This window comes from Passer domesticus, chromosome 6 (assembly GCF_036417665.1).
Source record: "Passer domesticus isolate bPasDom1 chromosome 6, bPasDom1.hap1, whole genome shotgun sequence".
In the NCBI taxonomy this organism is placed as follows: Eukaryota; Metazoa; Chordata; class Aves; order Passeriformes; family Passeridae; genus Passer; species Passer domesticus.
In genome coordinates, this window is record NC_087479.1 from 58,566,133 (window position 1) to 58,591,147 (window position 25,015).

Consider the following 25,015-nt stretch of genomic DNA (forward strand, 5'->3'; position numbering starts at 1 on the left):
CCGTTTCTCTGTATTGCCTTATTTTTTTTTCAATGAGCTGAACCACAGCAACACATTATATTTTGCCTCTGTTTCAGATTTTGAACACCTCCAATGTCTCCCAAGCTGTCACTCTGTTTTATGTAGTGAAAAATCAAAGCACAACTCTAAATGGCACTATTTCCAGCAACCTTCTTAATCAGCTGTCAGCTGAGCTGGTGGGTTTCTACCTCACCTACCCACCTCTCACCATTGCTGAATGTAAGTATGTGCTTCCTTCCCAGCATCAAGATTAGCCAGCACCAGAATTTGGCTTTGTTGTCAAACTCAGGGATTGTAGGTAGTTTTTCTGCTTACTTTTTAAACTGTATTTTGTTAAAAAAAAAGGGGGGGAAATCAGATGATTATTTTTTTTCCCTTGGGTTCAGTGTTTATTTTGGCTGCTAGCAACACTGGCAAAAAACTAAGGAAAAACGTATATGCTCTGTCATTAATAAAAAAAAATAAATTCCTGTGCTAGGTTACAAACAAAATAAAATTGTAGTTTTATGAAAAGCAAAGCACAAAAGGTCCCAAAGTCTTCATTTCAGGAGTGCTTAGCCCAGCACTGAATGAGCTTTAGCTTCAGCACAGCCCTTTGCTTGAGGGGAATCCTCAGCCCTGGTGGTTGCTCCAGGGGCTGGGAGTGTGTGTTTGGCCAGTGGGGTGAGCTCCACCTGTGCTTCTGTTTTAAAAAGGTCTTGGTGCATTTGCTGAGAACTGCACCCTCAGCCTACAGGTGGTCTGAGCACTTGGGCGTCAATGGTTTTCTTGCATTGCTGTTGCTATGAAGGCCCTGAGGTACAGAGAGCTGGAGACAATTGTGTGGGCAGCCCGTGTGGTGCATGTGCTCTCTGACTCTGCCTGCTAATTTCTTTAAAATGATTAAAGGGACAAGACACTTGATTATGGGGATTTCTGTTTAATCTGCTTGTTGATGTGATGTGTGAAATTAAGCTCGCTGCAGACCGGAGTTCTGTGTCTGCTGGGGGTGAGAAGAGACATGCTGGGTACATGCAGACTGTTGGAAAGTGAGCACTGACGAAAACACAAATTAGCTTGTTTGCTTGTTGTTTTTTTTTTTTTTTTTTTTCCCTCAGTCCATTTTGTTTGCAAACAGCCCAACAGCAGAGAAATTACATGGGACAATTCACCAGTGACTTGCAGGATGAGCTTTCTGTGGGATAAGTGGTTTCTCTCTGCTGTGAAGCAGACAGGAATCACAACTAACTTAGGTGGATGTGCAAATCTTTGGGAAAGGAGGTTTGTATGTCTTTCTTGAGGCATTGCCTATCAAATTATGATATTTGGAAAAAAATAGGTGAAACTGCCCTGTAAGTTCTTGCACTGTGTTGGTGCACTTTTGAGTCTGAGTTTCCATCACGGAGTAAGAGACACATACCATCTATTAAAATCTTAAACTCTAATTTTTTCACCACATGCTATTACACACTTCTAATCAAACTACACACCCATAATCCCAGTTCCATCATTCAATTTTAGAAGCCTTCTCCACAGCCTCAGCTCAAATACAGTGCTCTCCTGGGGGTATGAGTCTGTCAGCACAGAAAGTCTGAAATTCTCAGCAACCAGGGCTCCAACAGTGGGCTTGTGTTTTCATTAAGTCTTTCCACAGGGGAGGCAAGGGGAGGCAGAGGGAGAGAGGCTGTTGGTGAAGGGTGTGGTCATGGATCTAGACGGGATGTCCACCATTCCTCATGAGACTGGCTCCTTTTTGATGGATGCCCTGCGTTTAGGACATGTTTTCATCTCCTGGGCCATCCAGGAGTGCAAGGAGAGAGCTGGAGGAACTTTTGATGCTGGCTGTGCTCAGTTCAAGTGTTTGGCCTCCAAAATAGGCCTGTTGCATAGGAAGAGGATTGTGGTACTTCTCACAAAGGCAATACAAGCACATGCTTGGTAGTCAGGAGCTGTGCAAGCCATTTGTCACACAGCAAGCCTCTTGTGGTACTGCAGTTGTCTGCTGATCCCCACACATGATAAACAGACCTGATAAAGTCTTTAGCTAGTGTTTCTTTAACAACTAATGGCTTATATTTCATTTTGGAGCTCTTGGTTTTATTCCCAGTGCAGCAGCTGTGCTGCAAACTCATGAACTTAATGCACGCGCAGTGTTTACGGCTCCAGACTGATAGTGTGTCTGGAAAATGTTTCCTTTGAAGAGTGTTTGATGCTTATTCATGTGGCAGTGTAGTTGTCTCAGTTTATCAAACAAATATTGAGGTTGTTCTCCGAGCATGTTATTTCCCAGTAGGCTCCAGTGGCTCCTCCAGAGCCTTTGCAGTCTGTCCTGGAAATGCACAGCTCAGGGCACGCTGTGAAGTGCTCCTCAAAGGCAGCTACTATGTGCAATCAAATCTTTTACAATGTTTACTATTCCCAGCCACTTTGGGGTTTAAAAATCAAGGTGACTCAGGAGCAGCCTATCAATGTGCAGAGCATGGATGTTTTCTGAATCAAGCTCCTGGAATTCATCTATTGAACAAACGCTGAGCTGTGGAATGAATTAGCAGCATATTGAGCTTTACAGCCTAGTGCACGTTGGAGATGGAGGAGCTAACAAAAGGCATCACAACAGCAAATATCAGTTTCTCACAGATGCAGACACATATGGTAGTAATGCCTTAAGTGGTGCACAGTGAGAGAGCACCACACTCCAAGGTGTGCTCACAGTTTTGTTAGTCTCGTTTGCAGTCCATGTGGAGTCTGATCCTGGTATATTTTCATGTTATTTTAGGCTGAAAGTATGGTCTGGGCTATATAAGGATTAATCACAGAATCATCATGGAATCCCATCTGGTTTTCTGCAGGGAGAAAGCTGCAGAGATGAATACAACACCTATTACCTAGCCTTTTTAGTTCTGGGCATTCCTGGGCTTCATCCAGACTCTGTCCCAGCCAGTATTTTGGCACTGTTTGGAGATATATGTTCTACTTTGTATGGCAATGCTTCTTCTGTTTACACTTGGTGTTCTTTTTCAGACAGAAAACAAATTGTAACCCTGAAAATTATGCTCCAGATCTCCTCTTGGGCCATAGTTCAATTTTATTTATTGCTGTCAGGGATTTGGGATGCATAATGTGTAGGATGTTGGAATACTATGACCTAATTTAACCTTCTGTTTTTAAAGCTTTGGAGTATCCAAACCTTGATGTCTCGGAATCAACTAGAGACTACTGGGTGATAACAGGTACTTTCTAATGTCCTTCCCTCCTCCAGGCACTCCAGGTAATAATTTTTAGTGCCCATTTATATGAACAGCAGTGCAGTAATTTTACAGAGAAATAAGTGGCTGCCCACTGAACCTGCCTTCAGCTGAGCAAATGTACTTACAGTCACTCTGTGGCATGAGTGATAGATCATCTTGAACAGAGACATCTCCAGCAACCAACACCCACCTCAGAGTTTATAGCACCTTGGTTGAAACAATTCTGAGAGCAGCATTACCTTCCAAGAGTTTTGAGACACAGCTAGACCATTTATTTATTTATTTATTTATACCCTGGGACATGGATTTAAATCTGAAATCAAAAGAGACACGTAGACATAACCCAGGAACAAAGGTGAAGCTCTTACACCAAGGAAGTTTGTTTTGATTTACTGACTATCTGGGTGCAGGGATTTTTTTCGTCTTTCGCTTGAAGCTCTTAAGCTTCAAAATACTTTTATCAAGTCATTTCACAGGTGCCACATTCTCATGCACAATCATTTTGAGTTCAGAAATGATAACTGGGCAAGAAAGAGACCCTTTCCCTCAGACATTTTTGAGTGATACCAAAGCCTTTCTAGTTGGTGTGTCTGTACCTGGAGTTGTTTAATGCTCAGGAGAGCAAGAGCAAAGGGCTCTGACATGAAATAGACTCAGTTCCATCTTTTCATAAATTTGAAATAAAAGATAAATTTATGCAGAGTTGATGATCCTCTGAAGGGAGTGGAGCAGCTCCTCCCAGTATGGACCCTGTGAACCTGATACTCCATTTCTTGCTTCTGTGCACTTGCTGTGATGGATTATTCTTGATATTACAATGGAAACTCTGTTTTCAAAAAGATCCTGGTGGTCCCAGATGACTTTTTTGAAATAATACTGAAAAAACTATACATATGTATGGATTGAATCAGCATGTCATATCACTTTTCTTGAACTTTAGAATCCAGCGTCTTTTAAATCTTGCATTGATTTATACTTCAGATGCCTTCATTTATATTTCAGAAATGTTTATTCAGGTTTCAGTGCTCTCAAACAGGATATTTTGTTTGAGACTGTACAACATCCAAACTTCAGAATTCAAATCCTCAGGATAGAAACTGGTTAGCAGGAGCATCTGGCAATAAGCATAAACCCAGCAGATCTCAAAAAGGTTTGAACCTAATTTTTATATTGAAGATCACAGAATAGATGCTCCCCTGAGCCATTTTGGTAAACTGAAAGTCTAGAAATGGTATTTTGAGACTTTTATTCTCTGAAATAGCTTTGATATTATCTGAGGTAGGCGTGCAGGGACTGAAACAGAGGTGTGTTATATCCCCACAGGGAATTACTGAGAGGGGATAACAGTGTCCAGGTGTTTAATTTCCGAGTTAGTCCGCACCTCCCTGTCCCAACCTGTCCCACAGACCATGTGTTTCTTCACCTGTGGATGCACGAAGTGCTGATCTGTGTTTTTCCTCCGTTCCCACAGTCATCCAAGGGGTGGACATTGCCTTGCTGGGGCTGAACAACCAGAGCTTTGCCAGGCTGATGGAGCAGCGCTTGGCCCCGCTGTTCATGATGTCCCACCAGCAGGGAAGGAGGTTCAGACGTGCCACCACCGTGGGCAGCTACACTGTGCAGGTGCTCAATGGGTTAAAAAAAGGGCTTTCCTTCCATCTGTCCTGCTTCAGTTCCTGTAAAAGACATGCCCAGCTGAATTTCTAGGCTGGAGTTTCCTGCTTTTCTCATGGGTATCAAAGCAGCGAGGGCAGGATGCCTGGCACTGCTGGTGGTGCCTTTTTCTGCAGCCAGCCATGTTGGCATGCCTGCCATCCTCGAGAAATCGTCATTAGTTAATCAGTGTTCATAAATATTTTCTCTCTGGTTGCTATGAGGATTGGCACAAAGTACATATTTTAGCGTATTCAGCATAATGAAGAGTTCCAAGCTTTTTCTTCATGGTAAAAGTTTCCTAGGTAACTCAAAGCTACAAGTTCTTTTTTCCCTCTTTTTTTGTTGGGAAAAAAATATAAGAAGCAGCCTTTATTTATACAGGGTTAGTCATCAAATCATGTGGCCCCAGATCATGTTATGAAGTAGAGACTTGAGACCTGAGTAATTTATTAATCATCCTTCTCTTATTTACAGCATTTTTCATTCAGTATTTTGAACTGATCATATTTTGTTTTCTCACCAATTAAGCCAAATTATGCTGTGGGCAATTAAAAGATTTCTTCCTCCATCTTCAATAATTAGTTATTTACAAAAAATGAAATTGTTTTTCAAGAATTGTTTATTATAAGGTATAAACCCAAGTAATTGCATTTCCCATTTGCCCACACAATTCTTTGTATTTTTCCACTCAAAGAATTTAAAAGAAGAAACATATTTTACTTGCCAAAAGTGTGAACCTTTGTAAAATTTTTGTCCATAACGTAATGGAGAAGAATCACAAAACTCCTTTTTCTTCTCATCATTAGAAATGTTTGACACTTTCTCCACTCTCAGGAAAGGTAGAGGTACAATGGAAAAAATTCTGCCAGTGTTCTGCAGAATAAAATGGGAAAAACATGATTCCTTTGTTATCAACCTGGGACAAAAAAAAAGTATAGAAGTAAAATGTGAGGCTGTTTTTCAACTGCAATATGCCAGTAAATAGAGTTTTCAGTATTAGAACAGATTATAAGAATTCCCCCTTTACAGAGGACTGTAATGTCCAAAAATTTGATCATTTCCTCTTTACTGCATGCTTTTCTTAGTGTAGGGTTTTACCTTAGGATTATGTTTAATTTTTCTTCAAGAAAAATTTTAGTCAATTCTCTGACTGACTGATTTAATAGCCTGGGCTCTGAAGGGGAGAAGCTATGATCCTATGAGGATATTTACATGGAGCTTGTGCTTGTAGGAGGTCTTGAAGGAGCTCCCTGTGGACACTGCCTCCAAAAAGCTCCTGGCAAGTTTTGCAGTGGTGTAGCACAAACACAGTTTATTTCTCTTTCTCTCCTCACTTATTTATTTATTTATTTCCCTTAAAGATGGTAAAAATTCAACGTATTCCAGGACCCAAGGAGCCAGCTGAACTGACATATTACACTTTATACAACGGGAAGCCTTTGCTGGGCACTGCAGCTGCCAAAATTTTGAGTACAGTTGACTCGCAGAGGATGGCCTTGACCCTGGGCTATGTCATCCAAGTTCAAGCTGATCGTAAGAGCCCTTTCAAAAATTCCATACTTAACCATTGTTTTATTCCATGAACTGAACACTATGGAAAGTCAGAATTAGTTCTAATGCTGACAAAATCCTGATGCCATACACTAATGATGACTGGGGCAAAGTTGCTATTCATATAACTCTGCCATAAAATGTAAAATGTGGTGGCTGTTAAGATGTCCCTCATTTTTGACTTGATCAAAATAGTGTAGATTCTTTCTATCTCAAAGGGATTATTATTTTTTAAATGATAATTTTCACCAAGAAAGCTACATGGTTGTTAAAGATATTATTTAGCCACAAATCAGAAAAGTGAAGTTGAAAAGAGCTACTTGTGCATATGGGCAGTTTTCAGATTCAAGATATAATAGTATTATTCAGGATAACGTGGCCGAAAATACTCCATTCTTGTATTGAATGGAATACAAGAAAAGTATTGAAAAGTAAAATGTTTTCAAATTTCTCTTTCAAGACCTTCATCAGTTACTGAATGATTGTGGACACAAGTTTCTTTAATTTTTTTATTTTTTAGCTATTCCTATATACTTGGACAATAGTCATAAACCTGTGGTGAATCTTGGAGTATTTTTTCATGCAGTTAACATAATGTATAATTATATCTCATGCAGTGTACAAATCCACGCCAACTGGATTTCTCCACTTTGCCAAAGTATTTCTTTAGAAGGAATCAAAATTATGTAGTGGACTTGTGCACTGGATCTCCTTACTGGTGAAACAGCACATAAAATGGGTGTCCCTGGTGCAATTATATCTGCCTAGAGGAGCGGTGGTACTGAAATAATTATGTTAAATGGTGACAGGAAAACAAGAGACCACTGTAATAAGTAATTTATATACCATCCATAAACATAGGATTAAGTAAGAAGACTGAAATATGATGCAATTTCCAGAGAATGCACCATGTACTGTATCTGATCCTTGATTTGATCCTGGTCTGCTACTGACTTTAATTCAGCTGAACCCAAGGATCTCCGTTCCATTAATTCCAGCATTTAAATTCCAAGTAATTTTGTTTTCCATGATAATATTTCTTTAATGTATTTTTTACTAAAGAAGATATAGATATAGCAGTTTCCTAGCTCTTTGTGCAGTGATGTGATTTATATTTATGTGGGTATTTAGGCAATTATTAAGTCTACTGCTCATCATCTAACTTTGTATTTCCATGGTCTGATAAAGCAGCCTCGTTCATCTGTAGATTTTAATACCAGCCACGTATGCAAAGAACACTGTAAAAATAGAATAGACAGGAACTGAAATTGTGACCTGAGGTACCTGAGGATTCTGAAGGTAGAGTATTTGAAATGTAGGAAGTAATTCCATCTTTATACCTTATTATGGAAAAACCACAATTTCTTTCCTTTTGACACAGTTATTTGTAGTCTGTATTGCCACAGAAAATACTTTGTGTGGATTTCATTTTTGCTCGTTAAAATTTCTGTTCTAGCAGAATGAAGAGTTCTGTCCCAAAATACTGTAAGAAAAGACATGTGCCCTAGGAAGCACATAGCTGGGTTAGATGAGACAGACAAATAATAACACAAAAAAATGGATGTTCCTGTGTTATGAGCCAGAGACTGAGTTACAACAGAATGAAAGGCTTGCTCCAAATTCCGCTGAAGTCTTACTGAATTGAATGAACCGTGGGTTGACTTTAGGTCACATTGGAGTCTGGTAACTGAATTAAAGATGTAAATTAGGACTCCTAAATGTCTATCCTATTAGCCATAAGGTGATAATTTCCTCTGCATCCCTTAGAAGCAATAAATATAATTTTTCAACTATTGTTTGCTGCTTCCACAGCAGCAGTCTATAATTAAAGTTTCTGTTATTTGTTAAAATTCAGATTCCATTTCCTTCCCCACAGCACTTTCATCCCCAAACTAAATGTCAGAGTCAATAATTAAGAATTCTGCAAGTCTGCTAAAAAGTGAACCTTGAACGTCTCCTACCTGGCCTTTTTGCAGTCTTGTGCTCGAGCTCTGAGCCTAATGGTGCTGTTCCTACATCACCCCACTGGCTTTGCAAAACCTTGCAAATGTACCAAAAGAACGGGCTCAGGCTCCAGCCAGGCTTTCAGCTGAAGTTCCCAATGCCTGCTGCAGAAGAAGCTGGTTTGCATTTGAAGTCTGATCCTGGGAGATGCTGAGTGCCTCTGACAGCTCATAAGCTCAATGACATTTGAAAGCACGGGTCCCCCAGGAAATGGGAACGGCTGCTTTGTGCTGGTGTTCTCACAATTGCCTGCCCACGCCAGCAACCAGTGCCACAGCAAAATAAACAGGGATAGCACGGGGAAGTCCACTAAATATTTCACTACAGCAAAGTTCAGCATCATAAAGAGGTTGTCTTCCAAAATGAAATGAGGGAACAGGGAATGTGCCACAGGAGGATCTCGTATGTGTGAACAAGTTGAAGGCTCATTCTAAGAGAGATTATTCTGACGAAATGGAGTCGAAAATGCTTTTGCATTGCTGCATTTCTGAAATGTACCCTTTTCTTGATGCCATCGTTGATATATCTGCACATAGCTCTTTCCAACCTCATTATTTCTGCTCCTTCAGAAATGATGAATTATTTTTGACCTTAACTATGATAAACTACTTCTAGAGCACAGGAGAAGCATCTTCTCATTGCCTTATTGATATTGATAGTAACTATTCCAGCTAGTTTCATTGCTTTTTAAAAGGCTCTGCCAGTATGTATGCTGCCATGTATGGACTTCATGTGTGTTGTTTCAACACGCATGCTATGCTACATTGCTCTAAGGTGGGCTTGTGTTTGAAAACTAGTCAAGGATGCATTATTTGCACCTTTTATTTGTTTGTTTATTGTGTGAATGAACTGTTGGAGTGAAATCTTATATGATATCTGTCTTGACTTTGGAGTGGATGTCTGCTTTTGCATATAACCAGGTAATATAAAACTAAGAGAAGAGAGTCCAGGGATTTGTGAATTCAACAGTGTTGCTGATTTTCTCCTTTTTATTCCTACTAGAGTAATACAAAAGGTATTCCCTTGTTTAGAAAGCTAGATTACTTAACAGTGCTTTTTATACTAATTTCTACATGGAGGCAATTGAAGGCTCTGGAAGCAGCAGGAACCTTGCCCAGTGAAGCTCACCACTGCTGGTTTGCCTTTTTCTGCAGCCGTGGTGAAGAACCCCCCAAACAACCTGTGGATCATTGCAGCTGTGCTGGCCCCCATCGCCGTGGTCACCGTCATCATCATCATCATCACCGCGGTGCTGTGCAGGAAGAACAAGAACGACTTCAAACCAGACACCATGATGAACCTGCCTCAGAGAGCCAAGGTCAGTGACCCAGCCCCACGCCCAGAGGTCCATTTGCCTGCTGAGGCTGTGACTCTTGGATGGATGCAGTTGAAGGATGTTTGGATTGAAAGGGTTGGTACTCACAGCACATCTCCTGTAGGACCTCAAAACCCGTGGCCTGAGCTGTTCCTGCCTGCTGAAGGTGGGAATGTCTGAAGTTTGGTAGCAATTCAGACCTGGCACTATCAAAGTTCTCCTCACAAATTTCTAGAAGTGCAATTCCCCCTTTCCGGTGCATTCCCCCTTTCCAGTTTATTTTCAGACTCCATAAAATCCAGAATTGACATTCTTTGAGGGTTTTTTTTCTCCTACAGCTATTTTTCTTTTAGGTGTTTTGGACTTTCAAATTTATGTATATTTCTGGTCGAATTCAAGCAATTATTAAGCAATTATCAAGCAATTAAAGTTACTAATCCATATCAATTATAATAATTTTTTTCCCAAATCAAATGCACTTCCAGTTTGATCCTCTGACAGAAAAATGGCACACAATACTGTTTTATCTCCATAGTGAAAAAGCCTGCCCTCTCAATGTTGCTATTAAATAGCTCTTGATGAGGCCCACCCAAAGATAAGAGTTTTTAGCCTCTGGGGCTCTGTGTAAGTCAGACTGTTCCTTTGCCCTTTTAGCTGGCTTTGTTCTTCTCCGCTGACATGAGATTGAGATGATGAATTTTTTCTTTGGTTTCTTAATGCTACAGACAGCAGGATTATTGAGATTTCAGCTCTGTTGCTTCTGCTGAAAAATGTGGTTTGGAAGAAGAGTTGAAGGAAGGCATGAGGCATTTGACAGCTCTTTTCTCCTTATCTTAGGTTTGTTGCAGATGGGTGCAGCTGGTGCCAGTTGGAAACCAGACATTTGTATCAAAAAATGATGTAGATAAGACATTTCCATTTTGGTTCCAGTGTGCTCATCTATTTATCCACTATTATCCAGCCAGTGTTAAGACTAGATCTGCAAAAATGCAACACACAATATCACAAACACAGACAGGAATGAATATCACTGCAATGCTATTAGATGCCCCAATGAAGCCCCTAAAATGCAAATTATACTTTATTAGGGGCTGTTACCAATGCTATGCACTATTTGATTACTTTTATGTCTCATCTTGGTCCCAGCTAAAGGAAAAAAAAAAAAAAAGATAAACCTTGTATGTTGGTTTTTGTATGTTGTTTTGAACTGCCCATCAATGTGGGATGCTTACCAGCTGAAGAAAGTTGCTATGTAAAAAAAAACCCAAAACAACCTACTGCTGGTTGAAATTATAACACACAAAAAACTTGAAAGTATTTTCATATTTTAATCCATTGTTTTAATTCCAAAAAGGAAACAAAATTGGGCTTTTACTGCTCCTGAGAAATCAGATTTAATCAGGCTGTAAGATACACACTCAGGTTAAAGCCTGTTCAGTCAGGTTACGTTTGCATCAGATGGGAGCCGGATCTGCAATTGCTGGAACAAACCAATTGGTGCTGAGCTCCCAGCACCCACACCAGTCCTTTTCCTGGGGGTTTGTTTTCCAGCTTTTCCTGCACGTTTGTTCTCATTGCAGCTGGAGTGCAGGAGGTCCCTTTCCAGAGTGCATTTCCCCTTCCTGGTTTATTTTGAGACTCCATAAAATTTAATTTAATTCATTATCTGAAAAGTGGTGCATTTCTAAATGAAAGCTAAATTGCTTTCCATTTAGTTTCACAATGATGACTCCATCAGAAAGGTTCTGCCAGGTCTAGTTTAGAGTTTATGCTGTTATATGGACTGAGGAAGACAAATCCACATGGGAATGGACTGGTTTGGTCATTCCTGATTTCAGCATCTTTAATTAAAGTAAGGCTAAGAAACATATTTTGAGAAGATAATGAAAGAAGGTAATTTTGAACAGAAGAGTTTTAGTTTTATTTTTCATTCCAGTGTTAGGGCTAGTGGTAATTGCTTGAACTGTAATTGCCATATTTCATGCAGTTGGGGAGCACAAACGAGCACATAGCCGTGTCACATTTAAAACGAGCCTGTCGTATTTCATGGCTGAGCAAAGTGCCCGAGACTGCTGATTAATGCTGACTCTGCTGGACGTGGAGTCACAGTGGAGTGATTTGTAGCTCCAGCAGCCGTGCTGGTATTTTGCCTGTGTGCATCGGCGATTCTCTGAGAATCCCCGGAGCAGCTCAGTGAGCCCTTTCGGGCAGCCAGCAGCCGGGTGGGGAGCGGAGGAGCCCTGCTCGCAGGGATGCCCGGCGCCGCTCCCAGGGATGCGGCATTCCTGCGGGAGGGACGCTGCGGAGCGCAGCCGCCGCATCCCGGGACAGCGCCGGGGGTAACGACGCATTTACCATCCAATTCCCATCCAATTCCCATCCAATTCCCATCCAATACCCGCGTGCGGGAGGCGGGCAGGGCATGGAGCAGAGCAGCGGGGCTGCAGCCCGAGCTGGGAATGAAGGCGTGACTTGTGTGCCGTGGCAGGCGGAAGGGTGAATAAACGAAGTTTGCAGAATGACCTCTCGTACGCAGCGTGGTTTATAGGAGCTCTCCTGGGAATTGTGGTGCTGTTCTGAATTGCCTCAGCAGTCAGGGACATCTGGATGCAGTTGCAGGGGAAAGGAAAATTGAAAAACATTTTTTTCCCCCAAATTTCTCTCTCGCTGTAAGATGAAAGAAGTATAAATTCAAATTGGTGAAATTCTGATGGGATTTTATTTTAATGTTTTTATTTCAACGCTGTTTTTATTTTAAGCAACTGTTTCTGCTTTGAGGTTTTGGATGGATGTTAACTTTTGCCTTCCTTGCTTTCTAATTCACAGCATGCTTTTTTAAAGTCTAGAATCTCATTTGTCCCCTCACCTTTTTTTTTTCAAGATCATGAAAGAGTAAGTATGCAGGTAAAGAGAGATAAGATCTGTAGTCTAAGACCCACAAGCAAAAGCAAGTGCTGCAGGGTGTGGGAAAACAAGCCTTATCATTTTGATAAAGGGCACAGAGAAAAAAAGTCAGTGAGACTGTATACCAATAGAGGGGAGGGGCTGATCTTCCTTCCTTCCTTCCTTCCTTCCTTCCTTCCTTCCTTCCTTCCTTCCTTCCTTCCTTCCTTCCTTCCTTCCTTCCTTCCTTCCTTCCTTCCTTCCTTCCTTCCTTCCTTCCTTCCTTCCTTCCTTCCTTCCTTCCTTCCTTCCTTCCTTCCTTCCTTCCTTCCTTCCTTCCTTCCTTCCTTCCTTCCTTCCTTCCTTCCTTCCTTCCTTCCTTCCTTCCTTCCTTCCTTCCTTCCTTCCTTCCTTCCTTCCTTCCTTCCTTCCTTCCTTCCTTCCTTCCTTCCTTCCTTCCTTCCTTCCTTCCTTCCTTCCTTCCTTCCTTCCTTCCTTCCTTCCTTCCTTCCTTCCTTCCTTCCTTCCTTCCTTCCTTCCTTCCTTCCTTCCTTCCTTCCTTCCTCTCTCTCTCTTTCTCTCACTTCCTTCCTTTCTCCTTTTCTTCCTTTTTTTGATTTTTTTAAACATCTTTAGTGTCTTTTTCGTTATCATTACAAGGAAAAAGAGTCCCAGAAACAACTGTACTCAGTCTGCCCTTTGCAAGGCAGTGTAATCTAGTGGTCTCTCTCTACCCATCTATTATTTCAAAAGCAATTATTAGCATCTCAGTCCTTCAGTCTTTGTCAGTATTTTGGATGTATTGGACATCTATGTTTGCAGTGCTTCAGCTGTGCCTGGTCGTGATTTAGCCTTGCCAGTTCCCTCCAGGGGTGGCAGAGCCATCTGCTCCTGTGGGCTTTTACAGAGCAGGGATCCAAGAACAAATTTTATTTAATGCAATATGTCTGCTGATGAGGATGACTTTCTCAGCTCTCCTTTTATTGCAGTTTGTTGCTGGACATGGTGGTAAGTAGAACTCTGATGATTAAAATAATCCTTCATTTTCTTGCTGTGGCAGATCTGAGCTGGGGCATTGCAGACTTCTTTAGGAATTCTCATGTCCTGCAGTTTCTGGTTTGGTTTGTTTTTTGTTTGGAGAGATGGTTGTTTCTTTTTTTTAAATTTTAGTAAGACATGAAGTTGAAACTTCTTTGATTCTTTCAAAGGCATGGAGGGAGAAATAACTCAATCACCTCTCTTGTTACCTTTTTTCAGAATATCTAGGGGTATCTTAACTGACACTTAATGTCTATAATGAGGTAAAAAACCAATATTTTAATTAACAATATTATTATGTAGGATATTGTGCAGAATTTCTTCCTAGCTGTCCTTCACACAGCTTCTGCTTCCCTTCTTTCCTTTGCTGTTTCTGTGGCTAATTTGGTGGCTGTTTTGTGATACCCTGCTTGCCATGGAGGGGTGGTAGTGAATTAGCATTTCTCTGATATATTGCGAGTTCCATGGGGGTGATTTGTGGAGTTGTCTGCTCTCCCTTATCAGCATTAGCCCGCTCCTTAATGCACTGAAGCTTCTTATCAGAGCAATGCTGAAGGATGGAAGCACATTAGGAGCCATTAGCCTCAGTCTGAGCAGGAGTTTGGGAATGCCATGCAGGTCCACACAAAGAAAAAGCATTTTTCAAAAAGTGGAAAACAGCCCCATTCTTTTCAGACTGAGATCACCTGTGAAATGTATCAGAATTTAGAGCTGCAGCCCAGATTTAGTAAAGGGACACAACCAGAGAAAATGCTTTTCAGAGTTCATCCTTTTTCTGTACCAACAGCAATTTTTTTTTCTTGTGCTGATTTTCTTTTGGAACCAAAATATTCAATGATGACATGACAGGAACCTGTAGTAATCAGTCATGAACTAATTCCAAAGTATGTGTGAGGTTTGAAACCTCCACTTTCTCGACTTTGAAGTGTTTTGTGGTCCTCTTTTAGCATTTTTTCAATAGCCTTTTTACCCCTGGAAGAACAAGTTTCCTGTGTTTGGTAAGTTAGTTGTATTTAGTGTAGAAAGAATATATTTTCCAGAGGTGGTAATGAATTTCTTTGAGTGATTTATTTTTCTTTTTTTTTTTCAACAGGTAATGTGAGTTGGGTTTTTTGTTGGTGGGGTTTTTTTCATTTTTTCCCCCTTCTCTTTTCCTTCCAATTGAAAATGCAGTTTGGAAAGTCAAGTTTTGCTAAAATGTTTAATTTTTCCATTGAGAGAATCCACCTTTCCTTGGCTGCTTTGCCCAGAAGGCATGTGTTAGTTCTGCTGGGCAGGAACTGCCTTGCTGCAAGGCTCTGGTGAAATGCCACTTCCCAAGAGAAACGTGAAGTCAGTAATATCCTTCCCAGTAGGCAACTGGCAAGCCAGGGGAAATCTAATTTCACTGATCTGAAAAAGATTATTTTCTGGAAAATGTTGCCCATGAAACTTTCTGATGTGTGCCTTTTTTACTTTGGCTTGACTGGGAATAAATTACTCCCACCTTCTTTGGAAGCACAAGGGTTTTGTGAAATAAAGTTTTCAGTATGGTTTTATTTTTTTTTTACTCCTAATTTTTCCTTCCACATTCTTGTTCTCCCACTGTCTGTCAAAGTAATTTCTGGGGGTGTTAGAGCAGGGTAAGAAAGGTTAGCCAAGATCAATTTTATACTAATTAATCAGGTTTAAAATGTGTGGAATGGAGATCTCATCAGAAAATTGGTTTCCTGTTGGGCATTCACATTGTAATCTATGTATTTTTACCTGTCACTTATGTAATTAAAAACGTTAAGGGGCAGTGAAAAATTTTACATTGAATTTGAGAATTTATACTAAATCTAATACATGCTGGAAATTCCTGTTATTTCTCCTGTTTTTTGCAGCCAGTACAAGGCTTTGACTATGCCAAGCAACACTTGGGCCAGCAGGGAGCAGAGGATGAGGTTTTACCTGTGACTCAGGAGACTGTCATCCTTCCACTCCCAGTCAGAGATGCTCCTGCCTCCCAGGAGAGGGAAACGACCCAGGATGGGAGCACCATCAAAACTGCCCAATCCAACGAAACCAGGAAAAGGTATGGGCTGGCAGCTGGTGCCTTTCCACACAGGGGTTTAATATGGATATGTGCTGCTGGTTGCTGAAAGGTTTGGCACTCGGGCTCTGTCTGTGACAGGTGGCTCCTCTCCACGATGTATCCTTGGCATAACACTGGTCTGTGCTGGATGTGTAAGGTTGCTGCAGAATATGAGACAAAACCAAGTGAAGTCTTACTGAAGAGGTGAAGTGGCTTTTGTGTGCACGTTGGTGCTGCACAAGAGATAAGCCCAAATGAACCAGGTAGCATGAGCACTGGTAATTTCTCAAGGAGCCAAAAGACAGGTCCTCAGCCACTGTCAATTGCTGTCACTCCACTGGCAGGCTCTGCCACTCCAGAATTGGACCCGATGCCTTCACTAGCAGAAGGGGAAACCCCAAACACACACTAAATTATGGAAGACCTCTAGATCCAAAGCATCTACAGCAGGACAAAACTTCAGAAGTGTAAGAATAGAGTGATAATGTCAGTGTCTAGGGTGAAGTGTCCCAGGTCTGCACTGTCTTCATGTCGAGCCTGTAGGCTTGTAGGATCATGGATTCAAGATCCCCAGGAAGCTATATGGCTCCTCTTCTCTGCTGCAGGGTCCAACATCCCCCTAACTCATCTTTATCTACCTTATTTTAAAGTCTTCCACTGGTGGGATGATCACAACCTCCTCCAGCCATCTGTTCTCTCCTGCCTTTCCTGTTAGGAAGTTTTACCTCATGTCTGCCCTCACCCATGAACAGAATAGCTGAGTATTCCTTGCCTTGGTCCTTGCAGGCAAGGAAAGCAGATTATCCCTTTATCCCAGGTGTTTTGCATGCTTTGAAGCCAGTTTTTCCTTGATCCTCTCTCCTTGGCATTAAATGAGAGTGGAGCTGAGGATGGATGCTGAAGAGAAGAGAGGAGAACAAACCTGTTAGGCAAACAGCCTGAATAGAGGTAGCTGTTGTTGGGTAGCGTGCAGGAATTCCACGGGCCTGGCCTCTTGAAGGGATTTTATAACATACAAGAAAAGCAGCTGACTAATGCAGAGCAATTCTAGAGAAAACCAAGCCTTCCTAGCTGAGTCACCTCATCTCGTCCAATATTTCCCCCTTTGGAATAACGGGAAAGCTTGGAATACTCAGCACAGTGTTGCTGCACACTGTGACAGGGACGTGCTGGAAGGAGAAGATGTCAGCCAGTGTGGTGTGGGGCTGGAGGATAGCAGGGGTGGGTAGACATCCCCAGTGGTCATCAGCTGAGGTTTTCCCTGCAGAAAAGCAGACAGAAGGACCCTGAGCTGGTGCCTGGTTTGTCACATTCCTTTGTCTGTGCAGTAAATCACCTGGAATGTAGAAAGAGCTGTCTGCAGGGCACACCAGCAGAGAAGAGCGAGCTAGCTGCAGTTGGATATAAAGTCTTGTTCTGCCATTTAATGCCAGTGAGGTGTTGTTCAGGCTACAAGCCGTTGAAATGTAAGGGTTAGGTCCCACAGTCCATGTGAACCTGTCCCTTTCAGAGCCTTCCATCCTTCGAAGAAATGACAGCTGGAAGATGACCATGAAACCCACAGCAGCTGCTGGTGCTGGGCAGGTCAAGTCCTTGCAGGAATTGTTCTTTAAAATGTTTTGAAGCCTCTCCAAAGCCATGTGTAAATACACATAAAAAATGTAAACCAGCCCTGTTAATTAATCCTCAAACCAAAGTGATTAAGCACTCCACTCAGTCCTTTGAGTGAGCGCAGAAATCCCCCACTTAATCTGCACCATTTTAAACAAATGCTGATAAGCAAACTTGGTCTAGGAGAGTTATTCTCATTATAAAATGTGCTGAACCTTGGTGCCCTTCTAAGCAAATAACTAAGAGTTAGTTTTCCCTCCCTCAGGGTGATTACTTGAGTAAGTAAGAACATGTAGAATTTCAGTATTTTTGATTCCCAGGAGTTGTGTCTGGAAATGGAATTTAATGGTTGCTGAAGATGAAGAAATATTTCTTGCCCTTTATGTATTTGCTCTTTCATTCAGGGTACTTTACAGCCTAGAAAGGTCAATTCAAACCAGACAGCCATGAAGTGGCTGGTAACTGATCAGAGTATCTTTGCTATCACCACTGAAAGAAACTTCTCAATTAGTAATATGAGGACCACTTAAAAAGGATAAATATTTGGATTAGTGTCACCACAGAAATCATTGTGCAAGCTATCCATGCTCACTTCTTTTCTGTGTTCCCAAGTTGAGCAGATTTTCTTCAGGGGTTGGTCTGTCCCTGGATGGATCTTTTTTACTGGGCTGGGATTATCTGTTTAGCAGTGATAGACAGGTTTATAGGGAGGAATCCTGCTTCTCAAGAATACTTATTTTCAATAGAATTTCCAAAGGAAACCCTCAGGCTGGACTGAGTGGGGTTGCATGCTGTATTCTCCTAGAGCCCTGTAGCTGGAAAAAGCCTGTCTTAAATTATACATATTTCCAATTAGGCTATCTTCAAAAGGGAATCCCCAAGAATTGCTTTTCTCATATTTGCCCCTTGCTGTTCTGAACACAGTAAATACTTTCTACTTACACCAGGCAGGGTGGCCAGATCTGGAGGTAAATGAATGTTTCAAGCTGATGATACAGTATTGGCAATGATTTACAGGATGGTTTTGACAGTTGTTTTGTTTTAGTACCATTGTCTGGTTATAAAACCATTGTGACAGCAATAGAATTTGATTTGATTCTTTTTCTCTGTAAATGGAAGCCTCTGTGCCCAGGCCCATTTTTTTTTCTTTAATGTAACCTCTTCACATCACCCTGTCACTGCCCATGACAACTCAGTGGTAGATTGCAGATAGATTTGTGGATAACTACACAGGTCCTGAGGAGAGTTTTCATTCCCTTTATGGCAGTTTCACATGTAAAAAAAAACAACAAACTGTGTCTGGATGCAATCTGGCATCAAACGTGCTATTATCTACTGTGGCCTGATTTTGCCAGCTTGTGCATTAGGATTTGAGGGACTTGTGCACCCCAAAAAGCAGAGGAGCTGTGGTGGGAGTTTGTTCCCAGCACAGCCCAGAGCACGCTGCTCATTTCTGTCCCTGCTCCTCGCTGGGACTGAATGCACAGCGGTTCTGCCCTGCCCTCCCTCCTCACCCTGGGCAGGGACCAGTTTCAGGACAAGGATATGCAATGGCTGATTAAAACAAGCATTTTCTTTGGGGTTTCAGCCAATTAGGGTGCTGGTTAAACAAGGGTATGTGCCAAAAGGAGAAAAGGAGAAATTTCTTATCACGTTGTGTGTGCATATGTGCAAAGTGAGTGAGTGTGTTTTGCATTGTGGCTGACAACAGCTGACTGTAAATGCAGGCTGAATAATAAAGGAATCGATTTAGCCATGCATCCTAAAACAAAGGTCTACTTTATTTTGTCTGGGTTAATGACCCTGAATTGACAACGGGACTTTTTGTCCTCGGTGGTGGCACTTTTATCATTGTGGGGCTGATGCATGAGGAGCAGTTGCATTCCAAGCCACCAAGATGCCCACCAGCCCTGAACTAATTGGGAAAGTCGTGCTCACCTCCCATCACTCTGCTCCTGCCTTTACCGTGTTGCTGCGTGCTGTTTCTATTCTGTCTCCTTTTGGTACCAAATCAGACCTGAAAACTCAGCCATGCAAACCGTGCGAATGAAATAACCTTGAAAGGAGGTTGAGGAGGAGGAACTCACGTCCTGCCTTGTTGCTATGGTTACTTGCAGCCGCTCCCCGAGCCAGACCGGCTCCATCCTCAGCAATGGGTCGGGAAAGCCCAGCTCCGGCCGGAGCTCCCTGCACAAAGTGATGGCACCGCAGAAAGCGGCCAAAGACGAGGGCAGGAAAAGGAACGGTGAGAAGGGTTCGCTGTGCTCACTGCCACTCCCACACGGGCTCCAATGGAAACCGATTTCTTGCACCCTCAGCAGTCCCTGGGCATTTTGTGTGTGGCTCATTTGTTGGGTTTTCTCCTTCTCCTTTATTGCTTTAACTGTTTCTCCAGATCCCATGAAACATCCTGGTGTTTGCTCTGGGTGTGGGCCTTTGCAAGTTTTTTTTTGTTTTTCCCCTTTTTAAATTTTTCTTGGAATACCAGTAAACTAATGAAGAGGGTTTACAGCTTTCTTTGTTTTGTAGTTCCCTAAGATATTAATTTTCTCTGCTGCTGCTGTTAAGCTGGCCCAGATCTGATGAAGATGAATTAATTAGATAAAAATTAATTTGAGAAAGTGTGAAACATCCGCTGCTTTGTCTTTCCTCACATCCTTGGCACACCTGTTTGTCATTAACGCTTACTGACAGCTTTTCCTGATGCACCTGGGATGTCACACTGGATGTTTCTTACAAGACCTTAGTTGATTGTGGTGACCTTGTGACTTGAGATGGATTCGTGATGATCCATGATGGATGAGAAAAGTACCCAATCTCATTTCTTCCTTGCTTTTCTTCTCTTTCCTTATTTTTCCTGAGTTATAGCTTTGTTCCCATAGCTATGCTTTCCTTATAAATAGAAAACTGGCTAACAGGTTCTAAGTTTCAAAGAGGTTAATTATTTTGTCACTCTATGAAATGTAGCTCATTTTACAAGACAATAACATTTGTGTTTTCCAAAGTTAAAAGCTGTAATTTATGATGACTTTTTTCTTACCCACTCAGGAAAGCCAATATTCAAACCAATGCTAAGTGCTGTTTACATGGGTAGACAAAATATTTTAGTGAAGGTATTTTGTGTTTTGTTAGGTTTTAGATCTTCAGAGAAAATTGGTAAGAACTCAGTTTTGTTTATTTGTTTGGTTTTTTTTAAAGAATTGACTAGCACCTAACATCCTTTCCTCTGATCTGGGCTGTAGTGCATTTCTAGAACTACACATGCTACCTAAATAAACTTCTGAATGCAATGGAAGGAAATAGTGACCCTTCATTTTAAATCTTAGTTTCATTAAAATTTAGGAGAAAAAAATTAGGAGAAACCTGTGCATGAGACACCTCATCTGCCCTCCTGGTAGAGAGTTCAGCTCCTTCTGGTGGAACTCTCTTCACCCGACTGCCATGGCTCTAGAAAGGGTCACCTCATCTGGCAGAGATATGAAAGGGAATCAATACCTTGCTCCCTGGTAAAGAGAGGGGAACCTTTTATCTGTAGTCATGTCTTTTAATGTATGTTTAGGAGAGTTTCCTTAAACAACTCCTTCAGAACAGCTTCTGAGAAGGAGGACGTGGTCATGGCAGATGAAATGATCTCCCTTGTCAGAATTAATGGAGTTCAGTTTGGAGCTGTGTGATCCCAAGTGCCTATTGAAATTGAAATTAAAATCCAAAGCCTCAAGACACCCATTACTTCTCATCACAGAGCCTGCCTTGGTTCCCCTGTGCTGTGATGATGAACACCATTGTCACCTTGGACAGTTCGTGCTTTCTGCAGGGTTTTACCTTCACCAGAGTATTTAGCATCCACAGAAGGTGGTGTCTGTTCTCCCTTCCAGTTTCAGAAGGAAGCTGCTTTTCTCCCAGTTGTTTGCCTGAGCCTGCTCCAGCTCCCCAGCCTGGCTGGTGGCTCTCACACAAATGTTGGCAAAAGCAGCAGCAGATTTTCTTCTCTGAGAAGCAGCATCTTCAAACTGGAATGAATCCCTTGATGGTCACATGTTGGATATGGGGACTCCAAGACAGAATGGCTCATTAGTTGCCATAGTTACAGACCAATTTTAGATTCTATTTCTTGCTGACATTTAGTTGCAGGGAGGAATGACAGCACTGGATGTTATCTCAGTATTTAAATTCTATATGGCTTGTATCAAAATTGACTCCACATGGAGTGTGTCAGGGCTATGAGTGAACAATGTGAAACCAGCACGGACTGACAGGCTTGGCTTCAGGACCTGATGCTTTGGAGGATCAGGAGAACTCTTCAACTGAGCATTATTTCTACAGAAAACACAAAAAATCTACTTGAATCAAGCAGTGTTAAGATTTTGTAAGATAATGGCATGTTTTTTCTTGAATAATACTTATTATTAATAGAAAATTTTCTTTCTAAAAGTTGATGAGTTATACATTAATTTTCTTTAGGCATTTCAAAAAAAAAATTCTTTTTAAAAGTGCCCAGTTATGTATGTTAGAGGACTTTAATATGGATGAATGAGCCAGTAGAGGTACTGGCAGTTTCTGAGATGGGTTTGTGAGAGAATGTGGAAGAGAAGAGCACGATATTAGCAGTTCTGCCCATCATATTTCAGGCCAAACATCATTCAGAGAGAAGCAAATGGCTGAACCTACTCAGACCTGGAGAGCTAAAGCAGCCCACAGTGCAACCTTTCCTTTCAGCAGCTCCTCACTAAATGAGGAAAATGAAATTGATGTAGGTTTTTTTCAACCTTTAAGTGCTTGATCTTGCAGCCTTCCCATTAACATCTTTGTAAGAGTGTGAATGCTTGTTTCTTTTTTTAGAGAAAACCAAAAGTTATGATTTGCTATCAATTCTTAATGAAGCATATGACTCCCCAACTTTTTGGGAACTTGTGAAGTTGGGTTAAGAACTTGTGTAGTTGAGCTCAGTTTTATACTTAAACCTCACCACCACAGGTGGAGATGTACAAGAGGCATTCCCCAAAAGTCAAACTTTGTATAAGAAGCCTTCCCCAGCTGGACCAGTTTCTCATTTTCCAATCATTTGGACAATGTATTTGAAAACAGATGTAACTTTTCACAAGGCATTCAGTCAAGGGTGTCACTCCTTTTTAAAATACCAGTCCCTAAGACTATAATTTCCTTTGTCCAAGCAAGAGCTGTCTACAGGAGCAAAGTAGCAGGGGAAAAAAAACTTGTCTGTATTATTGGTTTAGCTAAAATCAAAGGGATTTTTGGATATAACTCAGCCAAGCTATGATACATTGCTTCCTTTATTCTACAGAAGCGTGGGCCACTAGTTTTCACTCTGTCTGATGTGGCAGCTCAGTATCAGAGCCTGCTTTTCTGAATTTCTGAGCAGCTGTCTATGGTGACTCAAAATAAAGTGAAATATGGCAACAGCAGCGTTTTCTGGTGGCAGCTTGGGCACAGAGTTAGCTGGAGCAGCTGGTGGATCCCAGCAAACATCCAGCAGCCTTCTTCTGCCTTTTTGTGCTGGGTGAAGTACAAGTCAGAATGGAAAGGGCTGCTTCCAGAGGGTCATGGCCAACGGGGACAGATCTCTGGAGGTAAGATCCAGTCAGAAAGGAGCCCTGCCTTGGAGCAGCTCTGCAGATTTGGAGTGAGATTATTCCTCTTCATGATGCCTGTGTCTTTGAAAGGCTAAGAAGGCAGAGTGCTGGGAAGAATTTGTGGTGTAGAGAAAGGACTCTGCTCTTTTCATCCTCCATTCCCTCATCCTGAAGCATTATTTTAATTTGCCCCCAAAAGGGTGTTAATTGGGAATTTCATCTGACTTTTCACTTCCTCACGGCAAACTCCTAGGCTTTTTGGATTAATTTACTACTTTTAACCAGAGGGGGGTAAAAATCCCAAAGAATAAACAAAATCCACCTGTTCAGCTGAAGTCTTGTGCGTTGGCACCAGTTGCTATTGAACCTCCCAGAACCTTTACACATTGATTTCCTCTTCTCCCAAGATTTCAGTTTGTGTGACACAGGCTAATTCTTCCCCTTACTGTTTCCATTTCTTCCACTGCCCTTGTTTTTTGTTTTTTTTTTTTTTTTTTTTTGTTTATTTGCTTTAAATAATGAGAGCACTGTGACCCTGCTAGTATCCTGCTGGTGACTGTGAACCCTTTTTTTAATTTCAGACTTACTCAATGTAATTTCTTTTCTTTTTTTTTTTTTAATCCCTTTTTGGTTGCTGTTTTCATAGTAAGAAAATACTGCATGCTGTGTTGCTAAGGTGCCTGTTGCAGCAGTTCTCTGAGGGATCTTGGATCTGCAGGTGGTCACACAATTAAATATTTCTTCATTTCACGTTTGCCTTCCCCTCTGGATGACTTTGGCTCTGCCACTAATGCAGTCTGACAGGAGTTTTCACCCAAGCAGTAGTGAAAAGAGCTTGTAGATGTTCATGCCATCAGACCCAGTGGCAGTCTGGATGGCTGGGATTTTTCACTAATATGTCAGCACTGTAGAAGACAAATGTACAATTTTATTGTGCAAACAGAAAACTATTTTTGCAAAGGTTTTTAAAACTCCATTTCCTTAAAGAAGGAAAGGAAGGGCACAATTTCCTTAAAGAATCTTCTGTTATAGGCTCTCATGTCTTCCCTGTCTTTGTGTGTTCATCATCCTTGTCAGTTAAATAATTTTCTTTTAATTAGTGAACATACCTACTTATTAAAGAAGTGTCAGGCAAGAAAAGGGGCTGGCGAATTCACTGGAAACATTTTGAAATATGTGGTCTCTTTTTGAAATACTTTGATGTGTAGAAAGATGAGGCAAATGTGGTTGGAGAAGACATAACCAGAGAGCGATCCTTGCTCCTGCTTATAAGGACAGGAAACCTTCACAAAAGGAACCAAACAAGCAGCTGAGGGACAAATACTCAGCCTGTGTGCACAGTTTCATTGGAAACCTGCAGACACCACTTTGGAGATCTCAAATGACCTGCTCAGCTGGCTCTTGCTTCAGGATCCCAGGCAGAGCCAGGACTGCAACACTTCAGGCACATCACCAAGCATTTAGCAGACTTTGCACCCAAGGAAATACTGTCCAGGAGGAATCATGAGCTGCTCCCATTAGTCTGTAAGCTGTCTGCTTCTGAAAATACAATATTTGTGCTGTTTGTGAGAGGTTTAGCATTGCAGTGGCTCAGAGCTGGGTGTAATTGTGGAAGGGTGTGTGTGCTCACAAGTGTGTTTTCTGTTACACTGCAATATCTTACAGACAGGTCCTTCTGTCCTGGATAGGTTCAGATACTAATTTTGGGAAAGTTGTATTTTACTCACAGACCTATTAACTCCTTCAGAAACAGATGTTTTTTGTACTGCTTAAAGCTTCTTTTTGTATCTTTCTGGAGATAGTAATCTCACCAATGGAATGATTTGGATGATATAGAAAAAATCTATTTTTTTTTCCTTTATATATTTTCTTTAAAATGAAAATTAGTTCCCCATTATTAAATCATATTCAGGAGTCAGGATTTCTGTTTGAAATACTGATACCTGGGCTTTTTCCTAAAGAGCTTTTTTAGATAGGTGACGCTGCTTGCTCTTTGTCAGACTGCAGGTATATTCTGTAGGTATGGTTACAATGTTTGCTTTCCCTTCATCTAAAATAAATC

General features: G+C 41.4%; 1 protein-coding gene and 1 long non-coding RNA gene across 2 annotated transcripts in view; one reads left to right on the plus strand and one right to left on the minus strand.

Annotated features, from left to right (window-relative positions):
- Window positions 1-25,015, plus strand: part of KIAA1549L (KIAA1549 like) — a 132,271-nt gene that overhangs the window by 68,249 nt on the left and 39,007 nt on the right. Inside the window, exons 7-13 of the mRNA XM_064426093.1 lie at window positions 78-240; window positions 3,171-3,230; window positions 4,720-4,871; window positions 6,266-6,437; window positions 9,614-9,777; window positions 15,561-15,751; window positions 19,480-19,607. Of these exons, the coding sequence (XP_064282163.1) occupies window positions 78-240; window positions 3,171-3,230; window positions 4,720-4,871; window positions 6,266-6,437; window positions 9,614-9,777; window positions 15,561-15,751; window positions 19,480-19,607 (1,030 nt within the window). The remainder of the gene's footprint in view (window positions 1-77; window positions 241-3,170; window positions 3,231-4,719; window positions 4,872-6,265; window positions 6,438-9,613; window positions 9,778-15,560; window positions 15,752-19,479; window positions 19,608-25,015) is intronic.
- LOC135303878 (uncharacterized) lies at window positions 14,656-19,424 on the minus strand. Its single transcript, XR_010365261.1, has 3 exons — window positions 19,301-19,424; window positions 16,494-16,648; window positions 14,656-15,912 (listed from the first exon to the last, which is right to left on the minus strand). It is a non-coding gene; the product is annotated as an uncharacterized LOC135303878 (long non-coding RNA).